Source organism: Typopeltis vanoorti, chromosome 6 (genome assembly GCF_054136105.1).
Source record: "Typopeltis vanoorti isolate ZY-2024b chromosome 6, IOZ_Tvanoo_1.0, whole genome shotgun sequence".
NCBI lineage: Eukaryota > Metazoa > Arthropoda > Arachnida > Uropygi > Thelyphonidae > Typopeltis > Typopeltis vanoorti.
In genome coordinates this window covers 80,379,057-80,397,500 of record NC_143554.1, presented here as the reverse complement: position 1 = coordinate 80,397,500, position 18,444 = coordinate 80,379,057, and the positions used below count along the sequence as shown (strand labels likewise).

At 34.5% G+C, this 18,444-nt stretch overlaps 1 protein-coding gene across 1 annotated transcript in view; it reads right to left on the bottom strand.

The window, feature by feature from the left end:
• The window catches only part of LOC150105623 (sodium-coupled monocarboxylate transporter 1-like), a 53,808-nt gene extending 35,364 nt beyond the window's left edge, over positions 1 to 18,444 (bottom strand). Inside the window, exons 1-2 of the mRNA XM_090394949.1 lie at positions 17,908 to 18,444; positions 1,671 to 1,736 (exon numbers count right to left, since the gene is read on the bottom strand). Of these exons, the coding sequence (XP_090251075.1) occupies positions 1,671 to 1,736; positions 17,908 to 18,279 (438 nt within the window). The 5' untranslated portion in view covers positions 18,280 to 18,444. The remainder of the gene's footprint in view (positions 1 to 1,670; positions 1,737 to 17,907) is intronic.

Genomic DNA, 18,444 nt, shown 5'->3' with positions numbered 1-18,444 from the left:
TTATTGGCAAGAACTATGTAAGTATACTTGAGAAACGGTTGAGAAGAATTGTGGAAGAAAAGCTTGGTGAAGAACAAGCTGGATTCAGGCCAAACAGAGGCTGTCAGGATCAGATCTTCACTTTACGACAAATAGTCGAGAAAGCATGGGAATATAACAAAGATCTGTATTTAAGTTTTGTAGATCTGGAAAATTCACATGACAAGGTGCCAAGAGAGAAGCTATTCAAAATGCTACAGTTGTGTGGTGTCAATGGGGCATTATATCAAGCAATACTTAGTCTTTATTTGAGTTGTAAGTCAGCAGTTAGAATTGAAGAAAGTACAGGAAGATGGTTTAATGTTAAATCAGGTGTGAGACAAGGATGCACATTATCCCCTCTGTTATTCATTATCTATATGGATCATATTATGAAGGAATGTGGTATTAAACCTGATATCAAAATTGGAGATGTTAATATCAGCTCTTTGCTTTATGCGGATGATGTTATACTTCTAAATAAATCCGCTACAAGTCCGCAAGATTCTCTGACTAAATTGAATAGCAGTTGTAATAGATATGGTATGAAGGTCAGCAATAAAAAGACAAAGACAATGAAAATAGGCAGAATCATTGAAAATGTCAACTGTGTTGTGAATGGAGAACCTGTGGAACAAGTAAAACATTTCAGCTACTTAGGCATGATTTTTACTGAAGATGGTAAATTAAATATAGAAATAGACAACAGAATCAGCAAAGCTGGTATGGTGGGAAGTCAATTGAATAAATTCATATAGAATAAGAGAGAAATTTGTCGGAACAGCTGTATACAAGACAATGTTCAAAAACCAGTTTTAACTTATGGATCTGGGAGCTGGGTCAGAAGTAAAATACTTGACCAAAGACTAGAGACCACAGATATGAGAGTCCTGAGAAAGATTATAGGAGTGAACAGATGGCATCAATGGCAATATCATATTAAAAACGAGGATATTAGGAAAGAACTTGACATTGTCAGCATCCAGGAATGCGTTAGCAGAGCTAATCTCAGGTGGTATGGTCACCTAAACAGAATGGGGGCGAGGAAAGATTAGCAAAACAAGTATTCTCTGCCAGGTTGGCAGCAAAACGACCCAGAGGAAGACCAATATATAAGTGGATTGATAGGGTACAAAGTGCTTTAGACGATAGAAATATAAGATCTGATAATGTTGGAGTCTTGACAAGTAACAGACTGATTTGGAGGAAAATTGTAGATAGGAAGTTAGTAATGATGTAATTTTTTTTCATGTAGTACTTATCATATCCTGTACACCCCTTGTGGGTACATGACAGGAATTTGATGATGATGAAGATGATGATGAGATAAGCTTAGGAATATGGAATTGCTTAAGCTGTCTACATTACCTCTCATAGCAAATGTTTTCAAATCGGTACGTATTTATTCATGTAATCATGAGAGAGAGAACTTTAGGTTTTCAGTAAGCCAGGCGATGAAAGTTATTTGAAATTCACATATAAATATTAAGTAATTATATTGTAAAAGAAAATATCTTTACTTTTATTTATCGCACTACATTTAAAGTACAGGTGAAAATGTGCAAGTTAGCTAGAGAGGCATTACAAGATGATTGTGTTGGTTTACGAAATAATTTTTGTAATTTCTGCACATATTAAGAATAAAGACTTACCATTTGAAGGGAGAATGTTGCTGAACCTAATGAGCGGACTAGGCGATTAAACCTTCTTTCTAGGTACTAGAAATAGGAAAAAAATCCAATTTATAAGAAAAAAACATACAAGAATTATTCACACATAAAGAGGTGATAGCCATTATATTAGTCTCATAAAAAGAAAACAAAAAATAGATATTTTCAATTTAAAAACTAACAATAGGGCAAAAAATTTCATTAAATAAATCAATCACCGCATCGCACGGTCGATTCATCTTCCCTCCGGCAAAAATTTCATAAAAAAAAAGCAAGTAAGTTTCTGATATGTAAAAAATATAATGGTGTTTCGAAACAATTAGATATTATTTAAATGTTTTGAATGAATTAAAAAATTTGAGTTTCTAATATATGTTATACATGATTTTTAAAATATTTTTATATTAGCGAATGAGTTAACATTATGCAGTATCAACATAATAACATTAATTAACCACTAATTACACAGGAGATATACGACATTTAACATAAGACAAGGGGAAATATAGTTCAAATAGAAGAAATTCCAATAAAATATCACGGCGGAAATAATAAAAAAAAAACACACAAATGCATATGCAAATAACACAGGAAGGAAGTCATAACCGAGATATAATTACCTAACGTAAAGTTTTTAATAATAGCGTTTCCAAAAAAATTTACAACTTTTTATAGCAGTATTTTACATTTGATTTAAATATATATACTTATATTTATATTTTTGACTTAAATTATAGCTTGTGATAAGTCCTTAAAAGGATTAGGAGATGGACAGAGTCCTTGACTCTTTATACCGTCATCTGAATGAAGAAAATCTGTGTAGATGGAGTGTTATTGAGCTAAAAGTTCTAGTCGTGGCTAGGGAACGGCAATAGCCGAGCCTCAGCTAAAACTTCAATGGCTACAGCATTGCTATCCGTTACCCTGGAAGTCCTAAAAAATGACTCTTTATCCGCATTCCCACCCAGCCTGTGATAAAAAAAATTAGTCCTTATAAGGACTGGCTTAAAGGAGCGAAGCAAGAACGCTTTTCATTTTCCCCGTTATCTACAGAGGACAGTGTGGGGGATAAGGTGTTATTGAGCTATTAAAGCTCTGATCATGGCAAGAGGGCAACAGAAATAGCCGAGCCTCAGTTGGAACTTCATTGGCTACAGCAATGCCATACATTACCCTTCAAGGGTATTAATCACCGCATCTCACGGTCGATTACTTATCCGGTTCGTCCCCTTCAGCCTGCGATAAGTTCTTAAAAGAACTGGGCGATGGACTGAGTCCTTGACTCTTTATCCCGTCATCTGAATGAAGAAAATCTGTGTAGATGGGGTGTTATTGAGCTAAAAGCTCTAGTCATGGCTGGGTAACGGCAGTAGCCGAGCCTCAGTTAAAACTTCATTGGCTATAGCATTGCCATTTGTTACCCTGGAAGTCCTAAAAAGGATTTTAGCCTGCGGTAAATTGTCAGAATAAGAAGAAACTGATAATAGATGAAAAAACTAAAATGGCGTTTTAATACAATTAGATGGTAATTAAAAATTTTCGAACCAATTTAAGCATTTGAAAGTTTAAATATATTTTATACATATTTTTTAAAATGTGATCTGGATTTTGAAATACAAATACACGACGATCTTTGCTAATTGGGTTGTAATAATTTTGCTTTGATTGCGAGCAGTAGCGTTATGGAAAGATATGGAGGATCCACAATGTGTGAAGACCAAAAAAAAAAAAAAAAGGCGCGGTGAGCTTCCAAAATTTTCAGAGCCCAACATCAAATTTATATAATTTTTAGTATTGCATAATAAATATAATAAATATTTACTTTGTACTTTTAGTATTACTGAATCTTTTACTTTACTTTTGATATTAATTTTCCCTTATCCTTATAAGGACTGTCTTAAAGGAGAGAAGCAAGAATGCTTTTCATATTCTACGTTATCTGTAGAGTGTAGGGATAAGGTGTTATTGAGCTATTAAAGCTGTGATCATGGCAGGTGGGTAACAATAGCCGAGCCTCAGTTAGAACTTCATTGGCTACAGCATTGCCATCCATTACTCTCCAAGAGTATTGGATTGAATGAATCAATCACCGCATCTCACGGTCGATTGATCTTCCCTGAAATATTCCCGTTCTGTGAAATAAAATTAATTGAAATTATAAATAAAAGAATAAAAGGTGTTTCTTGATTTTATTAAAGATTAATTCCTAACCATAAAGTTTTTAAAGCCCTGTTTTCTTTTTAATTTTAAATTCCAAAATAATCTAAGCAGAATCTCAACTTTTGCAAAAATTAAGAGTAAACGAAGTTTGAAATAAGACCGATTTAGAATTAAATATTTTCATTATATACAATAAATTTAAATACAATTATTTGGCAGATTTGATATATACTGTACTTGATTGTATGAATCCAACAAACATTACTTGTAGATAAAGTGAAACTGTGTTACAAGTATACAAGTATCAGTGCTGTTATTTGCAAAAAGATTTTTTACAGCTGAACCAACTAAAGCTAAAAGGGTAGTACCAGCGTATTATGTCTGTTAATTGCGTGTGATTTGTTTTGCGGTTTGCTTGTCTTACGTTATAATAATTTTAAAAAAATATGAAAAAAGGCTATTTCAAGGAAAAAATTGAAACGAAAATCTTAATAGAGATATGCAATGGAAAAGCATATCTTATTAAATCCAATCAGACTTCTTGGAATGAAAGAGGTGACAAACAGACTCCGAGATGAAATTGCTTTTTTTTTTTTTTTTTTTACTGTCATCATTAATTCCGAATTCTTTTTAGAAGGACAATTGTATAACATTGAAAGGCAAATAACTATTTCTCTTTCATTAATCACCGAGTAAAATTCTAATGTTCTCAGAATCACAGACCGGTTTATGAAACGTAATTAAAAGATCATTAAATTTTGCTGATAAGTTCGTCTCTAAATCTAAACTGTGAAAATGTTCCTGTTAGCAGTGCTTCCCACATGTCACTAACGTCTTCCCTTTAGGAACTCTTGGAAGAATCGGGCAGCAATATTATTATCGTTCGGTTAAGTTCTAGTATTTTACGAGAGAAGAAACCAAAGAAGAAGAAGAAGAAATATTGGTTCTCTCCATAAGTGGTATTACATTGAAATCAATCGGGTTTAGACGCGCGCGCGCGCGTGTGTGTGTGTGTAAACCGGTCGCTCAACAAGGTGCCAATTTTATGTCATTAAAATTGGCTGCAAATACGACTGTATCATTTCATTAGCATCTTAAATAACACAATTCGCTTATCCATTTCCGGTGAAATGAAGCTATCCTCTTGAACTTTTTTGAGAGATGAATATTTTCTTAGAGAAAGAAATCAGTTCACGTTAACCATGGACCAAAATAATTTGAGCAATCAACCACACTGGAATATAATGGCTGCGAACTAACTATGCGAAACCAGAGACTTTTTTACCCTTCTTTAGTATGTTGACTTTCTCTTTGGGCGAAACAGCAACTTAATTTGGACTAAATGCTTCTAATTAATGTTAGGAATATTGCTATTTTTATATATTTCCTAAGATTGGCTTGCTCCGCAACAATTTTCACTTTTACTGTAAGAAATTGTCTGAATGAAATGTATTAAAAACATCATAACGCATACAATACAGTGTGCTATCCTAATGATGTACTGAGGAAGGCCTTAAATGGGACTAACATACTTCAGTCGTATTTCTACAATCAAGAATGTTATGGATTTTGTGAGGGGATGATTGATCAATCGAAAATTTAACATTCTCTCAGCCTTTTGAAGCGTCATTCTTTTCGCTGTTTACACCGCAGTTTTTTAAGGGAGAAACACTGAATGTTACATGTGTTATTAAAGGCTTCATAAGTCCATTTCTTTAAATAACCTTGGAAATTAGAGGTGAAACTTCCTTAGTATTGTCATTAACATCGCATGCTATTCACTCCAATACACAGGTTTATGTTACAAAAGAACGCCCAAATGCTGGTAGTTTCCTGAGTTATTATTGCAATAATTATAGCACACGTAAAAAAACAAGATAGTTTCATTTCTTTGTCGTTAAAGAGGCGTGTTTCGGGATGATAGTAAATTTCTGAAAAATAGTGGTTAGCCAGGAATACTCTCTCTCTCTCTCTCTCTCTTGCACGTGTAGCAACACTAAAATATGTCCATGTAATTCGTTAAGTACGCTAATAAAGATTGTTTCTGTTAGAATTCTCCATTTTTATTTTAGGTGTATTTCTGCTTAGTAAACCACCACTCAGATGCCAATCTTAGAGCCTGACAACCGGAATAACTGATCCTTATAAGGCCCGTCTTAAAGGGGCGAAGCAAGAATGCTTTTTATCTTCCCCGTTATCTGTAGAGGACAGTGTAAGGATAAGATGTTATTGAGCTATATAAAGCTCTGATCATGGCAGGAGGGTAACAGCAATAGCCGGGCCTCAGTTAGAACTTCATTGGCTACAGCCTTGTCATCCATTACCCTCCCAGGGTACCCATTTTAGTCGCCTCGTACGACATGCATGAGCTACATTGGGGCTATTCTCATCCCGACCACCACACGGGTAGGAATAACTGATGATTAATATTATGAGGAAAATACATAGCGTAGGCCGGTGCATCTGAATATCTTAGACTACTTTAATAGTAATAGCGACGTGATCCATCTTCTAACAATCAATACAGTGTGTTTTAAGACGCAGATCGTTCCTGGATCCGAGAAAATTGCGGGCCTGCAATCGAGTCTGCAACGGTTACTGTGTTTCTATCATCGTAGAGCCCGTTCCCGTCCAGTTCGAGTTGTTATTTACGGCTAAAGGGCCGTTTAATAGGCTGTTAAACGGCCTATTAAATAAATGGATAGCCAATAAATGGCAATACTTTTAAATAAAAAGGGTTACTTCGTAAATCTAAAAAAAAAAATCTTTTAACTAACTTTATAATTACATTTAACTCTCATTCATTTCGGGAAAACCAACGTGCTGAAATAATTGAGGATAAATACACATTTTAAAGATTATTATTTATTAAAATATCGTTAATATTGGATACTCTTTAAATGAGCTTAACAATTAGACAGGAAGAGTTAAACAGAGATATTCCAAAGTGGTAATAGAGTCACATGCCATTGCTTGTTATAAATCTACACAAAGAGAAAACGAAATATGCTAATCAGAATTACTAACAGAATTAAGACCACTAACAAGTGATGATTTACGCCAGTCAAGTTTTATTTTTGAATTAAAATGGCTTGCAACGTATTCGTTCTTGTCACGAGGATGAAAGTGTGTCCTATATACCCCTTATCAAAAGACAGTTCTCTTTTCATGAATAAAATACTTTTTATGGAAAAGAAGAGGGGGGGGGGCAACATTTTATATTTGCGAAAAGAAAATCAGATCAGGTATATTCCTTCTTTGTAATGCTGTGAGGTCTTTTTCTCTATATTATGAGTTTAACATATCCTATCCCCCTATACGTATGTTGTACCTATAGAGAAAAATGAATCGGTTTGTTTACTATAGTTTTTATTTCCTTGTTTTGAAAGGAAGTATTTTGAAACGTGTTCCATATAACTGCGAATCAAATTTATCGACAGTTGTACTAAGAGCGGAACCGGTTCTTGAAAAAGCGGATATGAGTATTTGTAAAGTGTTTTCTGTTAAACAGCAATCGGTAATCTGTAAATTGGTTTTAAGTATGATTCATTCTGAAATGATTCGTTTATTAAAATGACTATTTGAACATAATTATAAAGATATTTTTAGGAGTTATTGGTCAATTCGCCCTTTTTAAATCTCTTTCTTATGTTTTCGACTCACTGTACTGTAACTTCGCTTCTTAGAAACCTAATTAAATCTCTGGTCAGATGGACAATTTTATCTACATAGTCTTCTACTTCTGTCAACTGTGTGTATCCTGCGGCCTGTTTGTCATTCTTGTAGAAATAAAAAAAATCAAGTTTTCAGGGAGAGAAAACTATTCCACCTGCGTATTTAGGCCAGATAAATACACATTCAACTTCTCTTGTCGATTTGGTATTGTGTAGTTGGTTAGCGTTCTTCTACTTCTTTCTTTTTTTTTTAATTTTTTATTTTCTTAAATTTCTCCTCCAAGCATGCTCGTTTATACACGTGTCGAGGAAAGCACATATTTGTGTGCAATTTATTTGTTCACTTGGGAGAATGATGCTCTTATTAGTATTAATAGTTTATTACGATAAATATCATAATATATTATTTTAGATTTAATTATTTCTTATACCTTAAATGCTCGTTCAATATCTGAAAAGTTCTTAAATTTATTTGAGAACTTTTATTTAATTTTTGTTATTTATATTATAATACTACGATACTAAGTAAATATTATATTATCCTTGAATATGGCACCCATCCAAGATATCGGCTATTCTAGATCTCTCTTATTTCTCATTTCATACAGCGACCCAATTGATGATATGCTATAATACTGGAGTAAGTATCAAATACGCTTTTTTTTTTGGCTAGATGGGTGAAGCAAGAATGCTTTTCATATTCCCAGTTGTCTGTAGAGGACGAATATAAGGAAGGATAGGGTGTTATTGAGCTATGATCATGAGAGGAGGGGTAACAGCAATAGCCGAGCCTCGGTTAGAACTTCATTGGCTACCGCATTGCCATCCATTACCCTCTCTGGGTAGCCATTTTAGTCGCCTCGTACGACATGCATGGGCTACAGTGGAGTTATTCTTATCCTGGCCCCCACAGTAGGAGGAACATTTGAATATTAAATTAAAAGGAAATAACATTAAAATTAAAAACTCAAGTTTTACATGTATATCAAATCCAGAAGCTCTCCTTGATAGTCAAGGAGACAGAGTATTTCGCTTCTAAAAAGAACTGGGCGATGGACCGAGTCCTTGACTCTTTATCCCGTCATCTGAATGAAGAAAATCTGTGGGGATGAGATGTTATTGAGCTAAAAGCTCTAGTCATGGCTGAGTAACGGCATTAGCCGAGACTCAGTTAAAACTTCATTGGTTACAGCATTACACCCGCTACCCTGGAAGTCCTAAAAAGGACTTCTGGTCTTTCACTTTCTTTGCTCTTTTGAATAAATTTATTTAAAGAAATAAATGGTGTTTCTATGATTTCTAATTTTTTAAGTAATTATTTAAAATTTTTAAATTTAATTCATTTTAAAAATTGAATATTTATATAAAACATTTTAGGATAAATAAATTAAAAAAATAAAAGTTGTACTTTCATATATACTTTTCTATTTAGTGTTCTTTTCAAGTATATTTCTACAGCACTCAATGTCCTTATATAAAAAACACTGTCGTGTGAATAATGCATTTTTTAAAATCATAACCACGAAAGGTTTTTAAGCCTATAGCACAAGTTAGTTCAGGCCTGAAATAAGCAGGAATGCTCACAACTTTTAGATTTTTTTTTTATTAATTCAAACACATCCTTACTCGTAACATCAATTTTCTTCTGCCCTTATTTGCTTATTTTCATATTTCAAGTGATTCACTTATACTGAAACAAGAGGAAGCAACTGCAATGGGCTCATCCCTATTACCTAACCTAGCCAATTTTTATCTTTTACACATAGAAGAAAGAATCTCTCTCTCTCTCTCTCTCTTCCTTGACCCAAAACCAACAATTTGTCTGTGGTTCATTGATGATGTCTTTGCAGTTTGGAGTCACAAAGAACCAAACTACACTTATTTCTACAAAAATCATCCTCGTATCTAGTTCGTTCACACTAGAAAGAGAATAATCAAAAGGCATTTGTTTTCTAGCGCATTCAGCGCAAGCACGATGGATACATTTCAATCTACCAAAAGACAACTTTTATTGGTCGTTAGCCCACCGCAATTCATTAGCCCACCATCGTCTCAAAAATACGCCATCATAAAATCCCTAGTATCCAGAGCACTCAAGTTTTATTCTTCTGAAGCATCTTTGAAACAAAAACTGGAAAGTATCAAAGAAACAGCCTTACCAAATGGCTATAATCCAAAAGTAACTAAAATAATTAAGGACTCTCCTATACAGAAACCCTGACAAGAAAAAAGCCAACAAGACTCTAATACCATATGAAAGTCATCTTTGAACGGGTAGCAAAATTTTTAAGAAAATGCAAACTCATCGCAACCCATCAACCAAATTTAAATCCTGTTATCTTCTCCAAAAGGAAAACTCTCACTACTGATGTTACCTGGTGGATACAAAGTACTATTTCGTACTTACTATGGACAAACAGAAGATCTGTCAATAATCATACTTCTTGAACATCAAGACCACAACGAGTTATTAAACCTCACAAATCTCGCCTGGCACAACATGGAATTGAAACACTAGCCTAGGGATCCAAAGGGAAAAAATATAAATATATCCATATATTTATATGGATATATTTATATCCAAATAAATCCATATATAAATATGAACGAAGCGCCTGTGTAGCTCAGTAGAAGTGGCGTTTGCACTTTACAGCGCTTGACCGCACGAAGAAAGGATTTGGTGGTACAAATCTAGTCGCCGACTAGAGGAAATTTTTCTAAGCCTTTTCTCGACCGGTTCCCGAGTTAGTCGATCTCTGGCTAGCGGGTTTTTTCTCCCGGAAACTCGGGTTTTTCGTCCCGTAAACTCAAGAAAATCGACCGTCGAACCCACACTATTTTCAGACATTAAAAATATTGTGTTAGGGTTAGGGACCACGAGATGGCGGCACTAGCTTGCCGCCTTCTTCACTGCGTACCGATGAATCAGTGATAGACTTGGGCCAGCTATCTTTCTGATTGGCTACCAGTGGAGATTGAATTGCCCACTCAGTCTCCAAAAGTTAGATAGGGTAAATGGCCCCGCCTACTCCTTATACGGGAACAAATAGGCATTAGCTGATTTTTTTTATTTTATAAATATGAACGTTTTTAGAAAGAAAGTGCTGAAGCCCTACCCCATCGACCTAACCTCAATCGTAACGACTGCCTTTCTATTCCTAAAATACTGGAAATTGTTATTATCAATTGTATTAAATATATTTATAATCACTTATATTTTATTTTTAACTAATCTATTTTAATTTATTTGCAGCTCAATTGAACACGCAGATCTATACACAGAGGTGTTCCAATTTAATGCATCTTTTCTACTGTTTCTTTTGTTGTTCGCTGTTTCCAATAATGTCTACATAATGAGTTTATCTACATAATGAGTTTAATTTTTACTGTGGTAACAGTAAAAGTTCCTACTAAATATGAGGTGTTTTAAAGAGATTGCAGATCAACATCGCAGTAATTTGAGTATTAAGCTGCAGTAGGAATATAATCATAACTCGAGTAGTACAAAGGCCTTTCACCGTTAGGCGAAATAAAGGAGGCTAGGAGAACATTTCTTGACAAATAGCAATAAAGGCACAATGGCAGAACCGACGTCAAGAATCAAAGAACTAGAGATTCCAGAGGGATTCATTTAAAGATATTAGGGAGGAATTAATGTCAATCAAAACTGTAACACAAGTTTTTATTTTTCATTCAAGGTTACTTCCAATTGTCATTTGGAAATTACTTATATGCGGATTTCAGTGATGACAGATGATCGCTATCTGTCGAAGATCCAATAACCGAAATAAAATCACCTCGGTTAAGGCTACAAAAGAAGACCAGTGATAGAGTATTAATATTTTCAGCCTCCAATCTGCACCAAAGGGCTATGTTAATTCTTGTAAATAAGTTGCCCATTTTTACCAATGTTAGAGTTTTGACACTCAGCTTTATCCAATTAGGGTCATGTGGAGATAGCCAAGTATTAGATCTGAATAAGATCTGAATCTCCGGTTCAGATCTTATTTAAAGAATTCCCTAGTTTGCGGATAATTCACACCAAGATTGTCATGACTCCACAATAATGTATATAGATACATTTGGAGTATCTTCAAGTGAATATGGCTATGGCTCAGAAAGAGATGGATGAGTCAGTTCATTATTGCTAGACGTCTATGTCACAACATCGGTGTGAGATCAGCTGCAGATGATATACCATTAAAACCAACTTGAATCATTGATGCTGTATGAGAATATGAGATATTAGTCCTTGTTTCTTATTCCTGATTCAAATCGGGATATTAATTCTGAAAATTAGCATTTCAAGACAACACCTTCATGGTTGAAATCGCCATTGAGAGAGGAAAGAGCATGTAAGAGGAGGGAAACAGAATTTATAGAGTTAACAAGGGACAACTTTTTAAACAGTATATTATAAAAGAAAAAGAAAACTCGTGGTGTAAGAATATTAGAAGGGTATGTTATAAAAGTAACAGTATGTTATAAAAAGAACTTGTGGTGTAAGAATATTAGATGTGGCAACGTCTGAGAATCTGACGACAAGATTACCGTTTTCCCTCCAATTAATGAAAGTGATCATGCAGTTTTGATCTGAGAGGTAACGATGGATGCCAGAGCTTCTACTAAGAAAGAGTACATGTGGAAAACTGTAAAGGTAATTATGATAAACTGCAGAAGCCGTTCTCCAGCTGTGTGTGAAGGGTTGTCAAGGGTTATTTGAATTATACTGCATTTCTTAGGAGAGTTAATCGCAGAGGCGAAAAAGAAATGACTAAATCTCTCTCTCTCCCTCTCTCTCTCTCTCACACACACACACACACACATTTCTTCGGCATAAATGTCCATGTTGTGGCCTTAAAGTGTGTTGTTGAGTCAAAACTACTGAACATTCCTGACCTCTAGCGGTATTTCTGATACCTACATATCTTAGAAGAACAAATATATTTTCCTTCAGAAGATTATTAGCTATATCAACATAGAGAATATTATGTCTCCTAATATGCAATTTAGGTTTTGTCATTGCAGTGAATTTAGCTATGAAAATACTATGTTGACTTTGCAGAAGTCTTTTCCAAAAGATGTTTAAACGTCTCGTAAAAAATCAGATAACTTTTGTTTTTAGCTTATAAAGATGACGAAGTAGTTTTATCAAGCTATAAAATTTAGAACTCAAACGCATTTTCTATTCTGTAAGTCATTCGTCATCTTTTCTAACGTAGATTTCATTGCAAATAAGTTATAGATGACAATACTGTTTTAATAATTTCATTGTCTTTGAAAAACAACCTGAAATAACTTTGTTTATTACATTTAAGGATACTTTTTTCGAGTGTTTGGCCGAGGAAAAGATTTGGTTGCATTTTAACTTGAATACCATTTTTATTATTTGTAAGCTGATAAATATCTCACAATTATGTATTTGCTAAACGTAATTTTATCTCCATACAAATAAGCATGAATTATTTGCTTGCAATATATTGAGCTAACGGGGGTGATGTGCGCTCATAGTGTGCATGCTAACTTCATGTGAGCATGTGCACTATGAACGATAATGCGCATGCTCGTATGAATATAACTGTTACGAATGGAAGAAGCACAAATTTGTTATGGTCGAAGGAAAAGATTGTGTGTGTGTGTGTGTGTGTGTGTGTGTGTGTGTGTGTTAGAGAGAGAGAGAGAGAGGCAGAGAAGCTTCAATGTATTTCTCTGTCATGTCAACCGAAAAACGCGAAGCTAAATTAATAATAATAATAATTATTATTATTATTAATAAATATAATAATAATAATAATAATAACGGTGTCTCCATGGAGTCAAAACACTCATCGCGGGAGACTCTACATTTCCTTAAATTCATTCACAACCACCTCTGGCAACGCATCCCACCTATTCACAGCCCTCCAAGCAAAAAATCTAGTCACAATACCCTTGTTAGCCACACTCTTACATAATCTCCAGGGGTGGCCCCTAGTTCTCTCTCTCTCTCTCTCTCTCTCTCTCTCTCTCTCTCTCTCTCCCTTCCTGCACTGGTCTTAAAAATGTCATCGGTATCAGTCCTATAAAATCCCTTTAATAATTTATATGCCTCTATCATATCTCCTCTCCTACGTCTATCAGCTAGTTTTTGGAGCCCACAGATCTTCAATCTATCCTCGTAGGGAACATCCCACAGACCTGTAACAATTTTTGTAACTCATCTCTGAATCCTCTCCACCATTTCTTCATCACTAAGGAATCCAGGTGAACAGATCTGTGAACAATAGTCCAAATGCGGTCTTATTACTGCCTTATAAAGTGGAAGAATAACTTCCTTATCCCCACCTGTCTGTGTATTCTTCAATAATCATGTAATTTGATGTGATGTTTTGACAATCTTTGCAATATTCCCTTTAAACTTACGTTCTCTGTCCGCAATAACTCCCAAGTTCCTTGCTTCGTCAACTTCTTGCAGCTCATTAAGCTTCCAACATGAATTCTTGCAGTTCGGTTCCGTTAATATAGTAAAAAGCATGTGATCTCATCCTCCCGAAGTGCATTTTTGGTTCAGGTTCAATGGCGATCGGTACGTGTATGCCACATTGCAATAATAAAAGAACTCTCCATCTGATATTTTATGTACGTGGTTAATAAATTATGGTAGAACAGAATAAAATCGATATTTTAGACACATAATAAACATTTTGAATGCAGAATTAATAAAAATACAATTAGAAAGCAGGAAATTAGTTCTGTATTTTTCTTTGCAAGGGATTATGGTTAGACATACTACATATCCGGGAAATTAGCAAGACAGCAGTATATATCTCTGGATCGGTCAAATATAAGTGTACAGTAATTACCTTAAATTCTATTTCATGTTACATTATATAATTGCTGTTTTCAGAATTATTATATCATGTTCAATTGAAATAAAATAATAATACAAAACATTTGCTTGTCTGACGATCCGTAGTGCGAGTAGAATTTCAAATATTTCAATTCAGTCAACCTTTGATGAGTGTTATTTTTTCTTCCTGTTAGCCTTTTTGTCAACTTAAGATTAAATATACTTAAATTTTTCTTGAAGTCGCTCTTTTCTTAGTACACACACACACACACACACTTCACCACTATTTTTTAATGTACTTATCTATTATTCTCCGTCATCAGGACAAAAATTTAAATAACAGTTCATATTTTTGTATATAAAATTATTACTTATATAATAAAAATTAAATAAATAAATTATATATTAATATAACGTAAATATTTAAATTTATTGATATTTCAAATTTTATTTGATTATTTTTAATACACCTTTTATTTTAATCAATATAAATCTATAAATTAACAGATGGCAAAAGGCTTGAATGTAGTGAAAATTGAAAGCGTTTCGGATGCTTTTGGTATCATGAATTCTTCTATGTGTTCATGAAAAATCGATGCCAGCTACTAAAATACAGTTTAACTGAGGCTCGGCTGTTGTTTTTACCCCCATGGGGCGCAGAGATTCGAGAGTTTGCTCTCTTAAGTTTTTGCCCTAAGGGAGCAATTTGAGTCTCCGGGGAAAGTGTTTTCCGGTGAGGGGCTTTGTCGGTGAATGCTTTTCTTTGGAATGGAATATGAGAAGTTCTGCTCGGTGGTGGGTGGAAGGCCATCACTGAGTGGAGCCAACGCCTCATGGACGGTCTTTCGCCCACGATTAAGTAAGTGGCCCAGGGATCGTCCGAATTTTTAGATGGCAATGTGTTGACCACAAAAAAAATTTTCCTGAGCTAGTTTTGCAGGAAGTAAATACCCAAAACCCGCTACGTATAAAACGGGAAAACTCCTTCAGTTGAAAAGCCATTTCGTATCCTAGACGAGATTCAGGTTTTTTTACACAACACATTGTCGCATCTTTTTCACAGTGCATTATGAAGGCACCTGTAGGAAGATAACGCTTTCAGGCTCCCCCCCGTTCTCTCTAATGTTTGTGTGTTTGGTAAGATCGAATAGTAAAATTGGGGAAAAACAAATGGCTAAGCTCAAAGGAAGCCTCTGGAGGTGTCAGTATGTTTTTATAGTAAGTCAGCTCACATCTCAATAGGAGTGGTGAGCCCTGGGGGATATGAAAGAGTCTTTTCCCGTTCTGATTCAGAGCTTTTCAAGTCTGCTCCAAATTTGATACGTAGCCACTCGTAAAATGTTTAAGAATATATAAATAATGATAAAAACAGGTAGAAAAATGTGCCAGTGACGAAGGTATTACTTTAGAGCAAGGAGATCTCAAACCTAATCAGCTTTCTACCGAGTTTCTGTCTGTTTCGGCTGCATGAGGACTTGAGTTGAGAGATTTTAGCTGTAATTTTCGGTTTCTTCTAAACGATTTTATTTATAATATTTTTATAAACAAATCACACATACACACAGAATTATTTTTAATAGACTGATGGAAGTAAAAGAAGAAATATACCTCTCTGTATGAGCAGATGCTTTCTTTTTGTTCTGTCTTTCTTTTTTGTTTTTTTAACTGGGTAAACGGATATGGCATTCTTTTAGGTTTCCATGGACAAAGTACATTCTGATTGCGTATACCAGGTGGATGTAAATGGCGCTCGAGATAGTGAATAGCTAAGAGAGCACCAAGTCTTATACTTGTCCAATAAATAGTAAATAGCCTTTCAAGCGATTTAAACATTTAATTCTAAGCATTCAAACCGTATAGAAAGCAGTTCGACTTTTGCCGTCAAATAATACCTTATATAAAAACTTGTATAACTATCAAGTTAACGGATAGTCAGTTTTTGTTCTAGAAAATGACCTTATTTGTGTTAGTACCTTTTATCAAGTAAGAATCAAGTTGGGAAACCACATCGAGCAGCAGCAAGTACCCTTACACCTGGTAACCATAGCAACAAATAATATTGATCATCGCATGTATATGTGATACATTTCTTATTCAGCAAATGATCTCGAACAATAAAAAAAAATATTTTTTACGACTGAATGTGATTATTCTTTTGACTATAAAGCAATCACAAAAAAGGTGTCTTTTGTATCATAATATAATAATAACATTCTTATATTATTATTATTATAAATTGAATAATAATAATAATAATAATAATATAATATAATAGCCATTTTTGCCATGCACTCTGTAGACAGTTTAATTGTGACGTGTATGCAACATCTATTTTGTTCATTCTTTTGAAACCGTTTTGCTAATGAAACAAACCAGTTGAAACCAAATCTGAGGTGACTCGACAAATTTCAGTGTAATCATTTCAGTCAACGCGGAGCTGTTATATGCAGAACTGATAGACAGAACGCAAAACATATTAAATATTCATTAAAGAATTGAAAAAAACGGAATGCAACTAAGAATATTATTATACATTATTATGCGAACTAATTGGATGTCCATTTGTTCATTGTCATAGGATTGTCAGAATTTAATTACTGAATATTTGCAATTCCTCTCCATTTCGACTAGAAAATTAAGCCTAAATTGTGTGTGTGTGTGTGTGTGGTGTTGCTCCTGCCAATAATCTACATGTTATATGTACTTGTCATATGTATTTGCTAACCCTAATTACACTACCGCATACGTCATTATATCCGTATGTGGTAGTGTAATTAGGGTTAGCCTGAGTGGTATGCGGGTTGCATTCATTACGAGATAATCGACGGGATCGTATTCGTCGCCTTGCTGCATTTGACAGGACCAGTAATGGTAACTAATCAATTCTGTCAAAGTGCTCCACGACTTAATACGTTAGAAATGCATACACCATTACATTTACAAAATTGTACACACAACACCTCCACTAACTACCTGCTATGTTGCGGCCCGTCTTACTGTAATCTTTTATATATAATTCGTTTTTTTTTTATTACACTAAACTAGAACAAATATTGGCAGAACAATAGAGAAATTTTCAATTATAGTAGTTTGAAAATGCATAAAAAATTCCGTAGCGAAATACTTTAAACTTTATCTTTAAATCAAAAGGTACTTGAGCGCATCAAGATACGGAATTGCTACGCTAGGAACCGAAACTGTCATAAATGTAGTAGAATTTTGTTCTATAGGTAAGCAGTTATATTACATAAGATAAAATTCAATTGTCAAAGAGATAAGGATAATAAAACGATATATATCTTTTACTGCAGCCATGTACCTAAATGGAAGATATAGCTTATTGTTGACATGGATTGCAATAGTCTTGTCAACAATGTAGAAATACGATACGAGGTAGTTAATTCTTTAAATATAAGTTTAGTTCTTATAATTCAATTATTTTCAGTCCTTATTAATAATGACCGAAAATAATCCAGCCATTAATAAGGAATCATGGTACACACATACTTTATCGATGGAGCCCCCTTAATAGATTGATTTCTAAATCCCAACTTACCTCATAGGCGCTGGTAAGTTCAAGACAATAGAATACCGGCAAATACACGTAGGCAGTGATGGGAATGAGTAACACGTAGCCCAAAATGATCATCCAATATTGCGATCCAAACTGGTACATCTCCGCAGGGGTGCCTAATAAAGTGACGGCTGACATAAAACTAGCGAGGACGGATAAAGAAACTGGAAACACACTCATAGACCTCCCTCCCATCAAAAACTCAGCAGTAGTACTTTGTTTGTCCCCGCTGCATGCATAATAAAGTCCGATTGCTGCCGACACTGCAAGCGTTGCTGCGAAAACGATGTAATCCACAGTAACAAAACGCTGGATTAAGTGTTCATTAGAGACGATGGTTTCGTTGAAAGACATGTTGAGAGAGTTTTTCCTTTCAATCTCTATAGAAATCGATGATTCTTGAATTTTTGCTTTCAGAGCGTAAAATTCATATTCGTTTAGAAAATCGCTGCTGGAAACAATTTGTTACTTGTGCAACATTGCAGCATTTATTGGCTTGTTTACAAAATATCTTGTATC